The sequence below is a fragment of the Ornithodoros turicata genome, chromosome 4, assembly GCF_037126465.1.
Source record: "Ornithodoros turicata isolate Travis chromosome 4, ASM3712646v1, whole genome shotgun sequence".
Classification (NCBI taxonomy): domain Eukaryota; kingdom Metazoa; phylum Arthropoda; class Arachnida; order Ixodida; family Argasidae; genus Ornithodoros; species Ornithodoros turicata.
The window spans coordinates 1,124,511-1,143,466 of record NC_088204.1 but is presented as its reverse complement, the minus strand read 5'-3'; the positions used below and the strand labels follow the sequence as shown (position 1 = coordinate 1,143,466).

The 18,956-nt window shown below is 43.3% G+C and overlaps 1 protein-coding gene and 1 long non-coding RNA gene across 5 annotated transcripts in view; one reads left to right on the top strand and one right to left on the bottom strand.

Annotated features, from left to right (window-relative positions):
* Window positions 1-359: 359 nt before the first annotated feature.
* Window positions 360-18,191, bottom strand: LOC135390606 (uncharacterized). The gene is made up of 3 exons (XR_010421800.1): window positions 17,909-18,191; window positions 1,617-1,753; window positions 360-1,403 (listed from the first exon to the last, which is right to left on the bottom strand). It is a non-coding gene; the product is annotated as an uncharacterized LOC135390606 (long non-coding RNA).
* The window catches only part of LOC135390605 (histone-lysine N-methyltransferase, H3 lysine-79 specific-like), a 28,389-nt gene continuing 14,505 nt past the window's right edge, over window positions 5,073-18,956 (top strand). For 3 of the 4 annotated variants that reach the window (XM_064620363.1, XM_064620362.1, XM_064620361.1), the window contains exons 1-11: window positions 5,074-5,274; window positions 5,416-5,456; window positions 10,690-10,764; window positions 10,842-10,905; window positions 11,218-11,355; window positions 12,183-12,273; window positions 12,544-12,638; window positions 12,823-12,941; window positions 13,022-13,070; window positions 13,147-13,246; window positions 14,821-14,927. In XM_064620363.1, coding sequence (XP_064476433.1) covers window positions 5,206-5,274; window positions 5,416-5,456; window positions 10,690-10,764; window positions 10,842-10,905; window positions 11,218-11,355; window positions 12,183-12,273; window positions 12,544-12,638; window positions 12,823-12,941; window positions 13,022-13,070; window positions 13,147-13,246; window positions 14,821-14,927 — 948 coding nt within the window. In that variant the 5' untranslated portion in view covers window positions 5,074-5,205. Of the gene's footprint in view, window positions 5,275-5,415; window positions 5,457-10,689; window positions 10,765-10,841; window positions 10,906-11,217; window positions 11,356-12,182; window positions 12,274-12,543; window positions 12,639-12,822; window positions 12,942-13,021; window positions 13,071-13,146; window positions 13,247-14,820; window positions 14,928-18,956 lie in introns of all 4 variants that reach the window. The other variant, XM_064620364.1, reaches the window with a different exon arrangement.

Sequence of the window (18,956 nt, the reverse complement as noted above, 5' to 3'; positions counted from 1 at the left end):
CAAGGACGGTGGTCATTCTCGGGGCTTGGTAAGATATTTTACATTGGTGTGGAATACAGACACCGTCCCATCTATTTGTGCGTCGAAATGAACGCGTATTTATTTATTTATTATTAAAAAGTATACACAAAACAACGGAAGAATTTATAATGCAAGAAGTCATCACTGCACATAGATCATTGAAAAGAAACTGCAATGCCCAATTAGTGGATGAGTACAATGCAATCCTGTTAAATCAAACTCTAAGGGGATTGAAGATTTGTACAAATAAAGCGGAGTTAAAGGGAGCTGCTCTGAATGAGCGCTTGATGAGTGGCAGCGCATACTACCTGCATGGCAGGACGCGTCATGGCCCATTAGGCCTTGCCACACTCTTGGGGTCACGCGATGTCAGAAATATAAGACGCTCGTTCATTCCAAAATATCTATTTGCAGGCAAGCATCAAAACATCTCAGGGTAGAAAATAATCTGATACACACGGTTGCATTTGTTTCTTCAGCCACTACTCGATCGACGTCGATTACGATGTCGAGCCCAACCCCCAATCGCAAACGTAAATATCGCCGACCCAATTCGAGAATATATCTGCTGTCATCCACGCCTTTTTGTTAGGTGTGTTGTCAACGGGAAAGGTCTTGATCCCCTTAACACAGAGAGGCTAACTTGCACACACCATTATGGTGACTCATTTCTTGTTCCTCTTTCTTCTGGCAGAAGTATCGCTTTTATAAGTAATGGTTGTATCATGATAATAAGCAAAGTAAACGCTTAATAAGTGGGTGCTTCCAGGCCGATGCGGGAGACAATCTCATTCAAATAATCTGTTGCGCGTGTTTATACGTTCAAATTATCGGGCATTTTCCCCCATTGAAATGCACGTGACTTTGACGGGACCTGAGCGTCAGTTTGAATTACCCGGAAGTTCGAATTTAGAGGTTTCGAATTAACGGGATTACACTGCGTTAGCGTACTACAGACTTACGTAAGCCAGAGATAACCTGATGCAGAAGATTCGCCTCCTGTTAATGAAAATGTGCGATCAAAAACTACATGTGAAAAAAAAAAAGAACACTAAATACCGCCCCGTTCTAAAATCGTCCTTTTGCTTTCGTTGCTTCCCTATATGACTGCACGTAAGCTCGTAACGTAACCCAACACTCCACAGTTTATGGGTACGTACGCAGAAATGTGCACGTATGTAGAGAGAAGGAAGCTGAAGCTCTTTGACTCCACATAGTGTACGAGTTTATGACTTTAATGCCACCGTACCAGCACTTGACAGCTGTTTTGGCCTTATTTTGCCATCTTCAGCAGTGTTTGCAGGTAGGCGACTTTTGAGTGGGTGGCATCAGAAGGTCACGTAGAATGTGATGCCCTCCCGCCAGGGTGAGAGCCTCACCATCTGAAATACATATACATATAATATGCAAAAAAGAAAAAAAGTTGTTCGGACGACCACAAACTAATAAATAAATAAGGATAACGAGACGTGGGCGGAAATTTAAAGTGAATTAGAACGCAAGTTATTTGTTGCAAGCTAGGGGATTATCAGTTCTATAACCCTAGGGAAAGGAAAACAGCAATACAAAATGAGTATGTCTCTGCAGTAGCTCACCTGATTCACCCCGATTCCAGTGCACCACGTGGCGGTTGTCATCGTGTCAAGTCCAGGAAGCTTAAAACGTCATCGTCCTTGGACTTGTCTGGGTCAGGTGAAGTGTCAGTCAAGGCTTGGGCCACGTCGCGTTGTCCCTGAAAAAGACAAAAGAGAGATTATATCCACGATTTAAGAGGCCAAGCTCTGCACTGTCGAGGGGAGGCCCAGGTTTTTGTTTATCGCAGAATTTAATTTGTAAATAAAAGATTTGTCGCTATATTTTAGATGGGTAGCAGTTTGGGACGCACTGACATACGGTACAAGTGATTAACGTTGCAGTCTTAATAGTCTGCAAATTGGGATGTAGTCCCGTTTGGGGAATATTTTTCGGGACTTTAACGTTGCGGTACGTTGTTCCCGTACCATGGAGATGCTAGGGGCATCACTTACTGTGTGCAACTTTCATTTTGTGGAAAAACAGCACCCACGAAATTCACGAAAATTAAATCCTCGTAAAAGTACTACAGATACGGTATTTGGCATCGTCTGTGATTGCACATGTGGCAGCCTCTTGAGAGTGGTAGACGTTCTTTTTGTGTGCGTGTGTGCTAGCGCTGCGAAGCAACCTGTGCTATGAGTGGGGTACAGACGTGGATAGATGGAGAGAGGACAGCAGGAAGGAGTGGGGGCAGGGGGTTAATATGCGTCCTGGGCCGACTTCACGGGAACTCAAGCCATGGGTTGTATTTAAAAGAGACTCTTAAGCAATGTGCGCATAACCCAACTCTGTGTAAATGCTTTCTGGACGATGTATTTATGATAGGGCCGTATTCTGAAAATGGCCTCGTGGCATTTATTAACGACTTTAATCGGGCACGGCATAGCATAAAGATCACCCAGGCTCACCCACTGTCAACTTTCTCGATGCGTAGGTCTCGAAATCGTAGATAAAAGAAGTTACCCGTCAAAAAGAACTCTTTACGAGTTAAGTTACCGTATGAAAAATGTAACTAAGTTAACAACGAAGTTCTTCAGCCTGAAATGTAACTCGCAGTTGCGGAGTTACTTTAAAAAAAGAACAAGTTACTTCCAAGTTACTTCGGGCACAAAATAGCACTATATAGGTGCAGCGCGCACGTGCAGTTGAGTTCGACGTTGTGCTGCCTGCGAAGGGGTGCAACACGCTTAGATCGTTTTCGTTTATATCCAACAATTCGAACGCTTTGCATCTTACTCCTTGTGGGCGCACAGTGGTTCAGCTTCATTACAATGGCAGCGGTTCTTGTGTCTCGAATAGAATACTGTCAATGATTGAATATCGCGCTTTATGGCATAAAATGCCACGAAAGAACCGGAGAGCAATCAAGAAAATAAGTGGACGTGAGTGAAAAGGAATTAAAAGTAACATAGAACTTAGCTTAAGTTACTTTGGCAAAGTTACCCAAAAAAGAAACGACTTCCTCTGAAAGGTACCGAGTTAAGTTACAAGTTACCGAAAAAAGGAACTTAGTTACAGGAACGAGTTACCTCGAACCCTGGTAAAAATATTGGACGGCGCTATCATAACCAATTTGTACGGCAAGCATACAGCTTCGCAGCAGTACTTGTCTTTCCAAAGCTGTCGCCCTCACCATACTAAGCTTGCGATTCCCTACAGTCAGGCATCGACATGCCGTAGGATCAAACACGAAAAAAACATTCGTGGCCCACAGACCTTAACCGGTTCGTGACACCGTAGAACAAGATCGTCAATCAGCCACCAACACCTACTTAGGACAACATCTGCGAAAAAAATCTGCCCCTATAGATCTAACGGCAACCTTTGGTAGTAACGAATGGATAAAAAAAGTCAATAATATACTTAACCGCCATTACAGCTCCAAGAAAGAGCAGGACATACAGGTGGGCCTGCAATCTACAGGACAGCTTGGTAAACTCTAAAGTAAAAAATGAACAGCTACCTGTGCAAAGGAAGACTGTGCCAAATATCTAAAGTAATGCAAAATGCACTGACACCAAGAAGCACAAATTTCGACTTCCTCTTTACAATAAGCGCAGACCTTGACTGCAACCTCCAGTGTGATTTACGTTGTTCAGTGAAATGCGTGTCAAATCAAATCTAAAATAGTCTATTATTGTAACATGTCTTGTAATGTCTTGTAATAGTCTTGTATTGTAACATGAAGTGTAGGACAGCAAGGACAAGCGTATGATGGGGCCACATATACTGGGCTTTTTTTTTTTTCCTATTTTAAACCCTTTACATAATTTTCTAATACAACAGTGATAGCTAGCTAGTGGGTTATTTGGACATCCCGTCGGAAAGCGTATGGAACTACCTGGTTGACAAATTACCTAAAATTCGCTAATTAACTTATTGATTCTAGTTTTTCGGGGAAATGCGAAATAGCAGATTTGGAGTCAGTCATTAGGAGGAGGCATATTGAAGTGTCTCTCCCATCTGTTCCTTATCTTCTGTCACCACCACGCGTGAACCAGACGGATGAAACATGTAATTGGCAACTGGACAGCTGAGCAAATGACCGCAGTGTTGCGCTGCTCTGCGCAAGAAATAAATAAACCAAAACCAATTAATTATTTGAAAAAGTCGCTAGGTGTCAACGCGCTGTTTTTTTTTTCTTTTTTTTTTCCCTGTCACGTTTTATCGAAGGAACTGATCAGTAAAATGGAGGTTCCGAAAGCGTCTAAAGTAAAGTTTAAAAGTTGTATTTAATTAATGAGTGCATGCAAATGAACCGTTCGATCACTGACTGGTGCCTAGGGGTGACATGACTAGGGATGACTATGGTGTACTAGGAAAAAAGGAAGATTTTCGATAGCGCCACCTGTTTACGAATTATATTCAGCTCGGAGGGGGGGGGGGGGGGCTTCGTGAAACACCCGGTATATATTTGTATATACATAAATAAAGTCTATGCTAGTCATTGTGTTTCCACTCTTCTTACCAACAACCAGACGGAAGCTTCATCTCAGTGGTGATCATAGGGCAGTTCTTCAAGTAGTGATGACTATTTCGTAGGCGCATGCATTGTAGAACAGTAAAAGCAAAATGCATGCAAAGTGCGTGTCCAGTTGGTAACATTCTGGGGAGGTATGCGCAAACTGTCGAGATTTGCCTCGTCCTTTGTGCATATCTCCCTAGACTCCGGGGAAATATCGAAATGTTTCCAAAAACTTGAGGCGTGCCTTTTGCGGCGCATCGTCTGCTATTCTGATAAGTGCTCCCGGTCTCGTTCTAACATACTCTTTATTGGGGTCACTAATTTGGCTCTTTGCAGCCTTCTCCTGGAACCAACTTATTACATCAGTTTCCCACGGTCCACCAAATTTCAGTTAAATACCAACTGCCAAAAGGACCGAGCTCTCCGGGGCGGTGAACAAATATAACCAACCAAAAGTACGGAAGCGGCCAATGACGAAAGAACGCGTCGGTCACGTGACGCCGCCACAGAAATGCACAGAAACCCAGAAACCATGATCGTCACACATGGCTGTGATGAGCTGTGATGGGGGAGATTGGTGGCCGAAGCGGACCACAGGAGAGATGAACTCTACAGAAAGGCCTCCACGGTACAACTAGATCACCATGGAGTTGCGGCTACACAGTCCTGCCGGCGCTGAACCGGCAGTGTACCACTGGCCGCTCTCGACATCGGTAAGCGATCAACTATTAGGCTTAGTTACCCTCTTACACCTTCGGCGAAAACGACTCGCACTCTCACGGATGTGATCATCACTGAGTTCAGAGTTGAGATTCCTAACGAGAGTTGATGACACCTCGATACGTGTCTTGCAGGACAAACACGATGGAGCGATTGAGATTGTGGAAACGATTCGGTGAGTCCATTTTGATTTTTTTTCGTGGCTCTTCTTTTCCACTGCTATCATTGAAGCTTTTGTATATAGAGTTGAGGATTCTTGGAAGCGATTACAGAATGAGTGCCCGCAGAATGAATTTAACTATATCAGGTACATGACGTCAGAATGGAACGAAGAATCGAATATTTACCAGCCTTTCTCACGTCGGTCATTGTTTTTTGTGTTGTGGTATTTATTGTAGTGCTGAGCTGCGAACACCGAGATATAATTCCTTTTAAACGTCGTTATTGTGTCAATTGTCACCTTGCGTATAGTATAATTACTGCTAAAATTAGCTTGATACAGACATCACATGCGAAATGAATACCCGTTGCTCGAAAGATTTAGCTGCAGGGATCACCATGCCTCCCGTATTTTTGTTTTGTCTAGAATCAGCATTTCAGAACGTTCGAAGTTTGTTTTCTTAATCTAGCTGAAAAGTAACATTTCGTAGCATGAAAAGTAGCATGCTTGGAATGCACGGCACCGGACCCAAGCGGCGCGCGGGTAGATTTAAAGGGATGGTTCATGTAGTACCTGATAATCGACACTTCCGCAGTTGATTTTTTTTTTACTTTTCCTGTCGTTTACTCTACAACTCAGAATGGCATTTCCCAAACTGCGGCTTCGAAGAAATCATTTCATAATGCATCTTCAATAACTGTTTACGTCGTCGGGCCTATGCTTTTCTGTGGACGACGTACAACTTGGATGTGATTGTGCCTTTGGCAAGCGTCACATGATTCGTCTCATGTTATTTCGGAAATTTATCAATCTTCTTAGGTAAAACAAAAGGCAACAGTTGATTTTGCGTACATGCTAAGGCATTTTCGAGTTTTTCCACTAGCATTTCTGCTATTTTATGACGCCTTTACCCTGTTGGGTCGTGGTACTGGTAGTCACCACCTGTTCGGAGGCAGACGATGATACGTGCGCAGTTGCGATTAGCCAACGTTGCTATGCCACGAAAGAGGCCTTGCACAGATTCTAGCTGCTGTTGTGATCCACAGTGTGAAAACTGAGCAAACGAAAACCGACAGGTGTTCGTACATCCGGCGGAAGCGATTTTCTCTTACGAAGACAACACCGTGTCTGTACGACAGCTGCAATCTCAGAAGGCTGCATCTACGCTAATTAGACCCAATTTTAATTCCGTCCGGAACATTCTTTTTCGCACAGATAAATCGACGTTGTAAAATGAGTTTGAGCTGAGCTGGGATAAGAGTTTGCGCGGATGAATATGAGAGTGCAAGACACCGCGATGAACTCTTTCCGTCGTCTGCTAGCATTTGTCGAGACAAGTTGTTTTCACTTTCGGTCAAGCTCCTGGTCGTTGGCATGTAGGATTGCCCTTGAAGCAGGTCGCCTCTGATCTAGTCACGTGACTGGTCGTGGGGTCCGCCACCCTGACCTTGGAAGAAGTCGTCTGCCCAGTCGACCTTGGACGATGAACCACCTTTCAGTACTGTCGCTTTCGCTGAGTTTGTTTCTCAATTTTAATCGGAAATGTGAAGTTTTCTTGCGGTCAATAAACCGGGGTCTCGGAGGGGAAAAGGAACTGCTGCTGATTTCTGCAGACTACGGACACGAAGGACAAGACTATTTTCTTCATAGATGGCATAGATGTAGGCCAGCTGGTGGACGAAATGGGTTAAAAACTGGGCAGTTCGGTAGTCCATACTTTAAAATCGGAGCTAAAACGACGACAGAACACGCAATGTTCCGCTTGTGTCCTGTTCATGTCCCGCCTTGGTGGACGAACCCCATCATGGACAAAGGCCTGAGAATAGTGTGAAGGACACGGACGAGGGAAGGAACACACACAAACGTGGCAAAACGGTGGCCTGAGTCTGGTCCACGCAGAAAACATTGCCTTGTCTCGTGTGTGTTTTCTACGTTATTTTACAACCCACTTGCCATTCCGACTGTCTCTTCGCACACTGGTGTAAAACATGACCATAATACCATTGTCAATGCCGAACCCGCGACACCCCACGGCGATTTATGGCTCGACAATTACAGTTGGCTGGGCTTCTCTCTTCCTTACTGTTCCCATATTTTGTTCTTGTTCTTTCTTTCTTTGGTTTAGCTTGGCGTGAGAACTGACGTGTAGTTCCGACGAAATGGTTCCGTGATTTGAGGAGGCAGGAACAGTGGTACAGTTAAACAATTTCAACTAATTACAGCCAGGTTCACGTAAGGAAATTCGAGGAAAGAACTGCAAAGTAACGAAAACTTACACCGGCAGAAAATAAAATAGTCGCCGTGGGACGCTCTGAAACACATTTTACATGAAAAAATGGCTAGGAAGCAAGCGAGCTGGTGAAGATGATGGGGTTGAAGATGATGATGATGGGGTTTTTTACATTATACATTTTACATGTTCGCATAGCATCGGATATCGAATTCCCCCATCACGACCCCGCGAGTCTTTGGTTTCTGTACTTGCTACTTCGCTACGAGAAAACGTTTTGACGCAGAACGAAAAATATTTCTTGTAGCAAAAACAGAAAAAAAGTGTGGCCGTCTATTGTCTGCACTTTTCCCGAACACGCACATCCGTTGTGTCACGGTGACGTAATAAGGTCGCAGATGAGAATTGTATGACGTTATCAGTTTCCGTGCTGACGTCACTATCGGAAGCGCGTGGTGGATCGATTTTTTCTGACCTCATGAGCCGCGAAAGGCGGTCAACCGTTCCTCTTTTCCCTGTCGTCTGCTGCTAAGCGCGTGGTCGATGACCTCCAAGAAGACGCGCACCGGGATGTAGCGAGGGCTACCCAAGAGCGCGTAATCTTTTAAGATTCTGGAATTTCAGATAGTAACCCCGCGGTTGCGCAATCTTCTTATCGCGTCTAGTAGCGTTGTTTTTCTTGCATGAAATGTTCATTTCGTCTTTATGGAATTACGACGCGTGAGAAGGTGGTATTGTTTGCACACCTTCTCTGACGGACGGATTTGCTTTACTTTTGCGATTGCGGAATTTGTTGTAATACCTGTCCTGTTTTGTTATACGAGTCAGGGCATCTTTGTCATGTCATTTATGTGTGTGCAAAGTGAAAAGAACAAGATTAATTTCTTGTATACTAACTTTTCTTTCTGAAACTTTCTAAACTCAACTGAGATGCTCTCCAAGCTGGTGTAAAATGTATAACAGACTCCTTCCTGCACTTCCCCACACCCACATAAAGAAATTTAGAGCTGTGCGACAGAAGCGCAGCTATCCCGATCAGTGGATTGGGTGGCTCTGTCTGAGAGGATTTGTTGGGATAAGTCGATAAGCTCTCGTAAACACAGCTACAGACAGGTGTAATTCCACTCTGCTCGTGATGCGAAACTTGACGCCCATTGTTTTGGAACTTTTCCCGTCACACGCGTAACAGGCAATCGGCCACACCTGGGGGAAATCATCCTTGTAATTAATAACTGTACTTTGTTACTTTTCTGGGAGTGTAACTCGTAAACAAAGCTCTGAACTAGTTAATTACTAGTAATTAATTTACTGTTATTAATTACTGTACTGGAGTGCTTTCAAAAACAAATAACCATAATTTAAATTCAATTACATTTTATCTGTAACATGTACTCGAGGGATAATTACTTTCTGCTATCGTTGTTGTAAATTTCTGTCTCAGGTACTGGCAGTACGAAGGCCAAGGCTCCTGCACTGCAGTCAGGTTTTCTATTTTTAAATGCAATAGCATTTATGAGTACCTCACAGAGTACCCCACAGAGAGTTTATGAGGAGGCAGGGTATGTGGTTGTATTAATGGGCATACCCCACGTAACTTTGTGTCCTGGGTATCTATCTATTGATTGGTTGGTTGGTTAGTTAATAGTTAATCAACAACTTGTTAATTTGGCAAACTAGCCAAGTAGTGAGCTATTGGTTCATTAACTAATTATTAGTTAGTTACCTAGTTAATTATTTAATTGTATATATTCAATGCTTGGTTGGCTGGATAGATGCAGTTTCATGAGACCTCACGCACTACTTCCCATGAAGCTCTACATATGTGCACTCTGTCGAGCCGCTTAGGAAGTCAATGTCCACATAACAAAATCATGCCAGAAATCTAGATTCTAGCAGGTGCCAGCATTCAGGCACAGATTCTAGCATTCATTGAAGACAGTGCACACTCAAACAAGTTTTTAACTGTTCACATTGAGACTCATCACACCCAAACAATTATGTAGATTTTTAACCTCTGTTTTCATAAATTTGTTTGACGGCGGTGCATATGCGCCACTTTACTGCCGAGTACCGCGTCTGCTGCTTCCTTGCTTTTGTTCGGGCAATCTGTTTTGCTGCAGGCATAAACATTTGCGTCATCGTTTGTTGCATAACTTCTGACTTATCAACTTCTGCGCGCGAGATGTTGTAATAGCTATCCACTCTAAACTGACACTGTGGGATATAACGCAGTTTCATTTGATGAGTAATACCCCTGTCAGATGGCATGCTCGAAGGACTTCGGGGAATTTTCATTTGCAAAAAATGACCTCCGAGAGCCGTGTCAGACGGCAGCTCAAAGGACCTTTCTAAGAAATGACCATCAACGCGAAAGGAGGCCCCCAACGACATTCGAGGAGCAGAAAGGAGCAATCTCGGAAACAGTGTTATGCCATTGTACCCTCACTACCTTCGCAGCTGAATGTAGGAAAACCTATAAAATGCGGATAATGGAGTGAAACTGTGTAAGCGTATTTGGATCCTATTTAGAGAAGTGGCATATGGCTTCTGCATCTTGATTTGTGGCGCACAGACCAACTTCAAATTTCCGCAGCAGACGGGGAAAACGAAACCGAAAAAGGGAGCCGGTGAGGGCAGTCAGTTGAGGAGCACTCCTTTCCCGCTCCCGAACAGAGGTCATTTGAGAGGCCGAAGGCCATTTCTCGCAATTGATATTTGAAATGCTGTCTGACTAGGGTAGAACAACAACTGTAACGGAATTACATTTCGATTTCGGTGAGCAAATTCGTTATGTAACCTTTTTTTTTTACGCATCAGTTTCCGAGTGCTAGTATTTTGTTGTCCCTTGATAGAGAGATACGAGAGAAACATGATAGCGCGAGATGTACCTGGTAAGTGTAGGAGAATGCTGTTAGCAATGAAATGAATTATGGGTGCAGTTCCACCTTAACAGACCAGTTTTTTTTTGTTTTTTTTGTAAGCTCACAAGTTTGTCATAGAGGGTGACAACTTTTGCAGGTGGGTATGTGAAGATTTTCCAGAGCTCAAACTGGCGATGGAAAATCATGTCCTTCACGACTACGACACTAAAAGGTGACTATGAAATTCCACTTTTTGCTCGTGCTTTTATGACCTCTATACATTAATGTCGCACCATGCTTGTGTTCCAGTTATGAAAGCATGAAGACCTTGTGTGACAAATACAATCGTGCTATTGACAGTGTGCTGCAGTTGGTGAGTTTTGCCCGTTTGTACAACGTGCAACTCTGAACTAAAAATAATTTCTCAAAGAGGACATTGCGCCTTCCAGCAAAGGATGTTACTTGACAGAAGGCCCGTTACACCGTACTACGCGAAACTAGAAATTTTGTCATTTTCGTATCATATACGCAGAAACAGTTTTTTCACGCAGATTTCAATGGCGTAAGTTAGGTGGCATTCTGAAAAATTTAGCGAATATTGAGTATCGACAACAGATCAGAGGAAAAAAAGTCCTTGCGTATTACTGATAATGTCGACTGACTGACTCTCTTTATGATGACACAGTGGAAAGGTACATCACGACCGGTACGCCTGCACACTCAACCGTCCACTGCGTTGCTGCGGCACATCCTGCAGCAGGTCTACAACACTGCTGTCACTGACCCCGAACGTTTGAACTCCTACGAGCCTTTCTCTCCAGAAGTAAGAATTCTCTTTTGCGTCTCATCTTTCTATGATTCTCGGGGGAATCTACCAATCACAATGTGCGTCATGTCGAAGCTGCAAGATCCTTTCGTGCCTGCGCTTGGTGTTGGTACGACGGATGACGACAGCAGTGGAGCACGGTGCGGTTAAAGCCCCCTAGCTTTCAGCGGTGGAAAATTAACGCTTCCCAAAAAGTGGGATTTGCAAATCCGCGAGATTCCGCGAGCAAGAGAGAGAGAGAGAGAGAAAAAAGAAGTGGCAGTATTCTCCCAAGATAGCTTACAGACTCATCCCGCAGGCTTTTCCAGCGTTTTGTAACTTTTCAGTGCGCAAAAAAAAAAAAAAAAATTGGACTCAAACTCGAACAGCTTGTCTCGGGTTGTTCCCGTCGTTAAATTTGAATTTAAATGTGCCAGCAGTATCGGTCGCATCAGGCATTGCAGTCGTGACTGATCGGGTTTAACCCGCAAAAATGTCGTAGATCGATTGAAACCCTTACGTAATTCCGCAAAAAACGCACGATTTTTATGGAAACGGCAGATTCCACGAGACATGGCCAATTCCGTGAAATTTCGTGGAAAGCCCTAGGGGCTCTAACGATCCTGCACTTCACCACATTGGCATTTTTCCATCACATGGGCAATGTCTAACAACAGGCTGTTAACACACACACAGACTGTTAACTGTACAGATACTTGTCTTAATTGTAATCTCATATCAGCTTTTGATTAGTAGGGTTGTCCGCTAATTATTAGGAAGGTTTTGCGTTACTGTCCATTGCCAATCTTCAATCACTATAAATTGTTCGTTAATTTTGTTTGCAGGTATATGGAGAAACCTCGTTTGAGTTTGTGGCGCAGATGATTAGTGAGCTGGAGTTCACCTCGGAAGATGTGTTCATCGACCTCGGCAGTGGTCAGTTAATATCATTTTTTCAACCATTGTCACAATACTTCACGCAACGATGGTTCCACGATTGGATATAACAATTAATGCGTGGTTTTGGGCTCCGCAAGGGGGTGTTTTTACATGCTTTTGTCGAAATACTGTGCAATCTCACAAAATTTTTGGGGGTATTCTGCAGATATTTTTTTTGGGGGGGGGGAGTGTTAGGGGGGCGTAGGGGATGTCTGGATAAATCACTGCGAGGCATTATAGAAGATACTTTTTGCTTGTGTACCTCAGGAGTAGGTCAGGTAGTGCTGCAAGTTGCTGCATCAACACCATGCAAGATGTGTGTTGGGATTGAGAAGTCTGATGTCCCATCAACATATGCACAGGTGGGTGCTACTTGTGGATGTGTTGCTTCTTTGATGTCGTCATAAAAGTGTGTCATCTTTACCAGGATTAAAATCTCATTACTATAAAATGGAGCTGAGTTTTGACGTGCACCACCTAACGTTCTCATTAGCAGACAGCTTGAAATTGTAGATTACAAGTGTGCTTCTTGTATACTCGTGACAGACGATGGACAGCAACTTTCGTTTCTGGATGCGTTGGTACGGCAAGGTGCATGGAGAATACAAGTTGATCCGGGGAGACTTTCTCAACGAGGCTCACCGGGACATGGTTATGAGCTCGTCGTGAGTTTAGCACCTTTTATTTTCGATCTCACGCTCACATCGGTCGAACTGCTTGACCAAAATCCGTCGTATTGTTTCAGAATTATTTTTGTGAACAACTTTGCCTTTGGACCACGTGTGGACCACATGGTGAGTGTGTTGCACATCTTGACTCGTCCAATTTTCTAAGCCTAATTGTGTTTCTCTCTACATGTGTATCTTGCAGTTGAAGGAAAAGTTTGCAGAAATGAAGGATGGGTCGAGGATCGTGTCATCGAAAGCCTTCTGTCCTCTGAACTTTCGCATCACAGACAGGAACCTCAGTGGTAAGTACAATCTTCGTGTTGAGGCATGTCACATTTTACCTCTCAACCATCAACTGCCACGCTTTAATGTAAGTAGACAGCTTGGCATGGTGAGGCTAAAGCAGTGACTGCTGGGGGCGGGGTGGACCACCAGCAACTTTCCCACTGGCGCCAGTCCGACTCTGGGCATTGCGTTTGTGATAGAAATAGAAGCTGCGTGGCTTCTACTTAGAAACGACTCTTCCGAGAAAAAAAAAAGAAAGAAAAATGAATGTTTGATGTGCCCTGGTAGAGGACTTCATAGTGCATCGTATTGCTTGATGCTGAGCATATCCAGAACATTTTGTTTGAAATCAGGTCCTTGTCTATGAACAATTTGCGACCCATTTGAATGTCTATCTTTTGCATTCTTCTCACTCTCATGTGCCAAGAAAGTGTTCTAAGCATGATGCGTTAAGTGCTTGACGCGTAAGGGGACTGTCCCTTCCAGAAATCAATCAATGAAACTGATACCACTATGTTTGGCATTGTCTGACAATGTACTTAGCTATTTTTTTTTGTCTGAAAAGTGCTCAGATCTTAAATAAAGGAATTTTAAAGACACTCCATTGCCATAGGACGAGAGATGCATGTGTTCCTTTTCTCGAGGCCATGCTCCGATTGGTGGTTTTTCTAGAGAGGCGGGAATTCCGGCATACTCTCCAACATCCGGTGTCTGCTCTCATTACGTATCCCATCGAATAACAGTCAAACCACGCCTGGGATTTTGGATACCGTGGTCTGTGGTCCGCGAGGAATAAAATGACGCCGTAGTTTTGAAATGGACTGGAACGGATGCAACCATCCCTTTAAAGTAGCACAGAAGTCATTTTTAACACCCAGTTTTCTTCTTATAAAACTGTTAAGTTTGCCAGTAAGATGCACCATGCGAAGTAATTTACACCACAGAGTCATAATTATCGCAGAAACTGAATTTAAAATATGCCGCAAAAAGCGACCGTGCGCAACGGTGGTGAAGAGCAGTACCAGCCCGTGATCTGCCTGGAAGCTCGCGCTGACGCTATAAGGACTCGCTCGCTGATTGGCCTAGAAAAATGTTGTCTGCTACTCCGCTGTCGTCTGCTACTCGGCTGTTCGGGGTTCTGATAAAGCCTTTCTCCTTGCTCTGGAATTCTCCGGGAAAACTGGCAAAACAGGTTTACGGGGGCAAAGGAACAATGCGCTGACCCCCACTGATCGGCAAACCAGAACGAGTCTCCTTATGCCGTCATCGGTGACGTGCCATCATACCTCCTCATCCTCGTTATAGCTGGAGTGGCGAGTTAAGGGTGAAGGCGTGGAGCTATGTTTATGTGAGTTTTTTTCTGGGAAACAAATTGCACACATCAAAACCTTTCGCGCTATTCGGTATAATGACACACACACTTTCATCAGATGTCTTAATCTGAATTTTTTTTGGATGGCCCTCTGTACTCCTTTAATGAGTGACACACCGGTAGTATATACCTTGATGCATTTATGCTGTGCTTTGCGAACCTCACTCTAAGAATGGAAAATAATTTGCTCTGGTCAATACCTCACCCTTCTTGTTGCAGACATTGGTACAATCATGCATGTGAAGGAGATTCAACCGCTTAAAGGGTCTGTGTCATGGACAGGGAAGCCAGTATCCTACTACCTGCATGTCATTGACAGAGCAAAGGTGAGAGGTCATACCATTGTACGGAATCACTTGAGCCTTGTTTGATTACATTATAGTAATGATAAAGGGGCTCTGAGTGCGTAAGTTAACGACCTTTACTGTGGAACGACACGTCTGTCATTATGGGCCTGTTGATTCCACGCCAGTTGTAGAGACAAATGTATCGTTGGTGATACTCATTGTGGTACAGCTGGGGACAAAAGTTTAAGGAAAACCGGGGTGTCTCGTTTCTCTAGAGGAGCGACGACCAAACCGCAAATAGAAGCGGAGACGCGCGCTGAGTGATTGATGGAATAGCCAGTCGCAGGCCTCTTATTCGATCTCTTCCCGATATCTTGCAGGGGGCTGCTCCGATGAAGAAATATGTATGGCAGTGCCGTGTTCCGTAAACTTTTGTCCCGAGCTATACCTGCACTTGCAGTAGAAAAAGTGATTTCTCCCCCACACATAACGCAGATGATGGACAATACAGTCGAGCTCGTTTATTACGATTTTTTAAGGTAACGTGCGGGAATTACGACCCGCAAACCCTGTGAGGTTCGAATTCCGACCCTACGACAACAACCCCGAACTACACAAACCCTGGCAATAACTAACAAGAAAAAGAGCGAGTTTATTTTCCTACATGGTCGGCGTAGCAGCTGCTGCTCTCACCCAGCTTTCCAGATGAAAGGAGCTTCCTTCGCTGATGCTCAGCGCTTAAATCCCTTCTCGGGGAGGCGGTGGAGGGCACACGTTGATGATTGGCACTCGCGACATCTCCACAAACGATAACAAAGGAAGGAGGCGAATTCCAAAGTTTTGTGGAACTGGCCATGTCTCGCAGAAACCTAAGTTTCCCTCAGAATTGTCTAGTTGCGCGTAATGTTTGATATACAGTCAAGCTTCGTTACAACAAAGCGCGATATAACGAAAGTTCTGATCGAGCGAAGTAATTTACATTCCCTGGCAGAGGGCCATATTGACCAATGTATTCTAACTCCCGCTACAACGAAATAGTTTTTAGCCGCCGCCTCGATACGGCGAAAGAACGAGATAAGGTGTACGACCCCGAAGCCGACTTCAGGGTCATGGAAAGATAGGGTGCAACCAGCTTCTCGTTCCCGTGGCAAAGGAATTCGCGATTACGGTCGAGAGGAATCTGTGCCTACAACAGGAAGGTCTGACTCATTGGAAGGTTCTGAATTTTCCTTCTCAAGTTTCTTCTTTCCGCTTTTCACGCTGGTTTTGAACTGTCCTTCTTGATCTGTCCTTTTGAACTTCGCGATTCGCGACCTTTGACTCTATATAACAAAATGTTTGTTACAACGAAAGAAATTGCGGTCCCCGTGAGGTTCGACTGTATCGCAGAGTTACACGTGGTTTAAACCTCGTCAGTCACAACTGCAATGCCAGACACCACTGATACCACTGGTACTTATGCTACTGAATGTGCCGTGATGAAAGAAAATTTAATTACGGCATTGCCGGGAAAGAAAAGGGTCACACTTGAGTGTAATTTTCTTTGCCGAAGAGCTACAAAAGTCTGGAAAAACGTACGGGACGAGCCGGTTCAGCCATTATACTTCATTGGTCATTGATCTGAAGAAGCGCGGTGCTTCACGCGATATCGGTGGCTATGTTGTCTTGGAAAAGCTTTCATGGAATGTGACACAAATGCTGCTTTAATCTAGAGCTAGATAGAATGTTTTCGTACATGTTCAGTGGCGCTCCACTTGCACGGATCTACTGCTAAGCTATCAGCTAAAATATCAGCCAAGTTATCAGCCAAGATATCAGTTAAAATATCAGCCAAATTGTCATCTAAGATATCACTTAAAACATCAGCTAAGATATCAGTTAAAATATCAGCTAGATATTACCTAAATATCAGTTAAGGTATCAGCTAAGATATCAGCTAAGCTACCAGCTAAAATATCAGTTAAAATAGCAGCTAAGATATCAGCTAAATATCAGTTAAGGTATCAGCTAAGATATCAGCTAAATATCAGCAAAGATATCACTTAAAATATCAGCTAAAACATCAGCTAAGATATCAGCTAAAATATCAGTTAAAATAGCAGCTAAGATATCAGCTAGATATCAGCTAAAATGTCAGCTAAGATCTCAGCTAAAATATCATCTAAGATATCAGTTTAAATAGCGGCTAAAATAGCAGCTAAGATATCAGCTCAATATCAGCTAGATATCGGCTAAAATAGCAGCTAAGATATCAGCTAAAATATCAGCTAAAATATCAGCTAAATATCAGTCAAGATATCACTTAAAGTATCATCCAAGGTATCAGTTAAAATATCAGCTAAAATATCATCTAAGATATCACTTAAAACATCAGCTAAGATATCACTTAAAACATCAGCTAAGATATCAGTTAAAATATCAGCTAAAATGTCAGCTAAAACATCAGCTAAGATATCAGCTAAGAATATTAGCTAAAATATCAGTTAAGGTATCAGCTAAGGCTTAGTACAATGTAGATTCTACATTGTTGACGTGATCCTGATTGCACAAAACTTCACTATTCTCCCTATCGTTATAAACTTGCTCGACTGTACCTAGACTGAAAAAAATAACCAATATTTACATTAGTTGGTACTAGAGGAACCTAGTTATTTTTGTGTCATATTCACTGTCTCTTATCAGAGCCTCTCTAAATGTGCTGTGTGCAAGTTATGAGCTCGATGGACGTCAATTCTAAATTTTATGTGTTGTCTACGAGTGAAGCATTATAAAAAGTACTCTGGAAGCAATCCAAGGTGTTCTAATGGACAGGTGCCCAGTCTAGAGGAAAACATTACATGATCCAAGGAACTATCCAACTACCTGATTGGTGTTTCACATAATTGGTTACATTTTGTTGTCACTACAGCCCGTAAAATTTAGGTGAGCATAGTCCACAAGTAAACTACCTCGCAAATATTTTGCAAACCATAAGCAAATAATTTTGTGGCATGTGTTTGGCAAGAAATGTAGGTACGTACATGGTGTTGATATCTTGGCTATCGCAGCACAGGTACCCAGCAAATCCTGTCTAGTTAGTGCCAGGTGCAAGGTGAAGTGATTTTCTTTTCATGATACTGTGAAATGCAGGTGTGCTTGGGGTAGTTTTATCCATCCTCGTTTAATTGGTGTCACACGGTGTGAGTGCTGCAGAGCAATGCGTCACTTTGACGTGCTGATCAAAGCCGATGATGCTTCTAAGGCACAAACCTGTGGAGAACCTCACAGTGACATTCAGGCATCACATTTTGCACATGTCAGCAGTACAACCCTCAAATATGGACAATGTTATCTTTATCTGCCTGTGAGCTTAATCAAACCAGCGGCTTTTATTCTTTCTTCCTTTTGTACTACGTATCTATTTTACGTACAACTTGTACGTATCTACAACTCTCGTTCAACTTTTCCTTCATTTTGTTCAAATTTCATATTCTGATATCGTATTGACGCGAGAAACCATACGTTAAAGGTACCGTAAAGCAGCAGATGGACAGTTTATGTTGGTGGTGTAGTTTCACAACAAGTTATACGTGTGAGAAGGAATGCTAAATATTTTTAATTTGCTAGTAAAATTGTGGCAAAACAGGTGGGGGCGGCATCTGGTGGGAAAAATGATCCCCAATTTGTCGAGCAACAGTGACCTGTGTTCCCCACTGGATTGCAGCTGATGATGACAACATAGCCGACATGTAGCAGACTTTTTTTTTTTTTTTTTTTCAGACAGTGCTGTGCGCATGCAATGTAGTTTTGCTGCCGTACTTGACGAGCGATGCGAAGTTGATGACTACTTTGACACAGTGTTGCCCGTAATTTTCAATTTTAATTTTCTGAAAAAGTAAGAGCGCAACAGACGATCTCAGGAAATTCCAGTGCTCCTTGTGCACGCGTTGCATCCTGGGAGATTACTGTCATGTGGGGAAGGGAGAAGAATCTTCACGTTTTGTTTCCGCTCACCTTGACACCTGGTGAACAATGGGCCGAGAGAGGAGAAAGAGAAGCAGATTGGAGACCTTCTCCTCCTTTCTGATA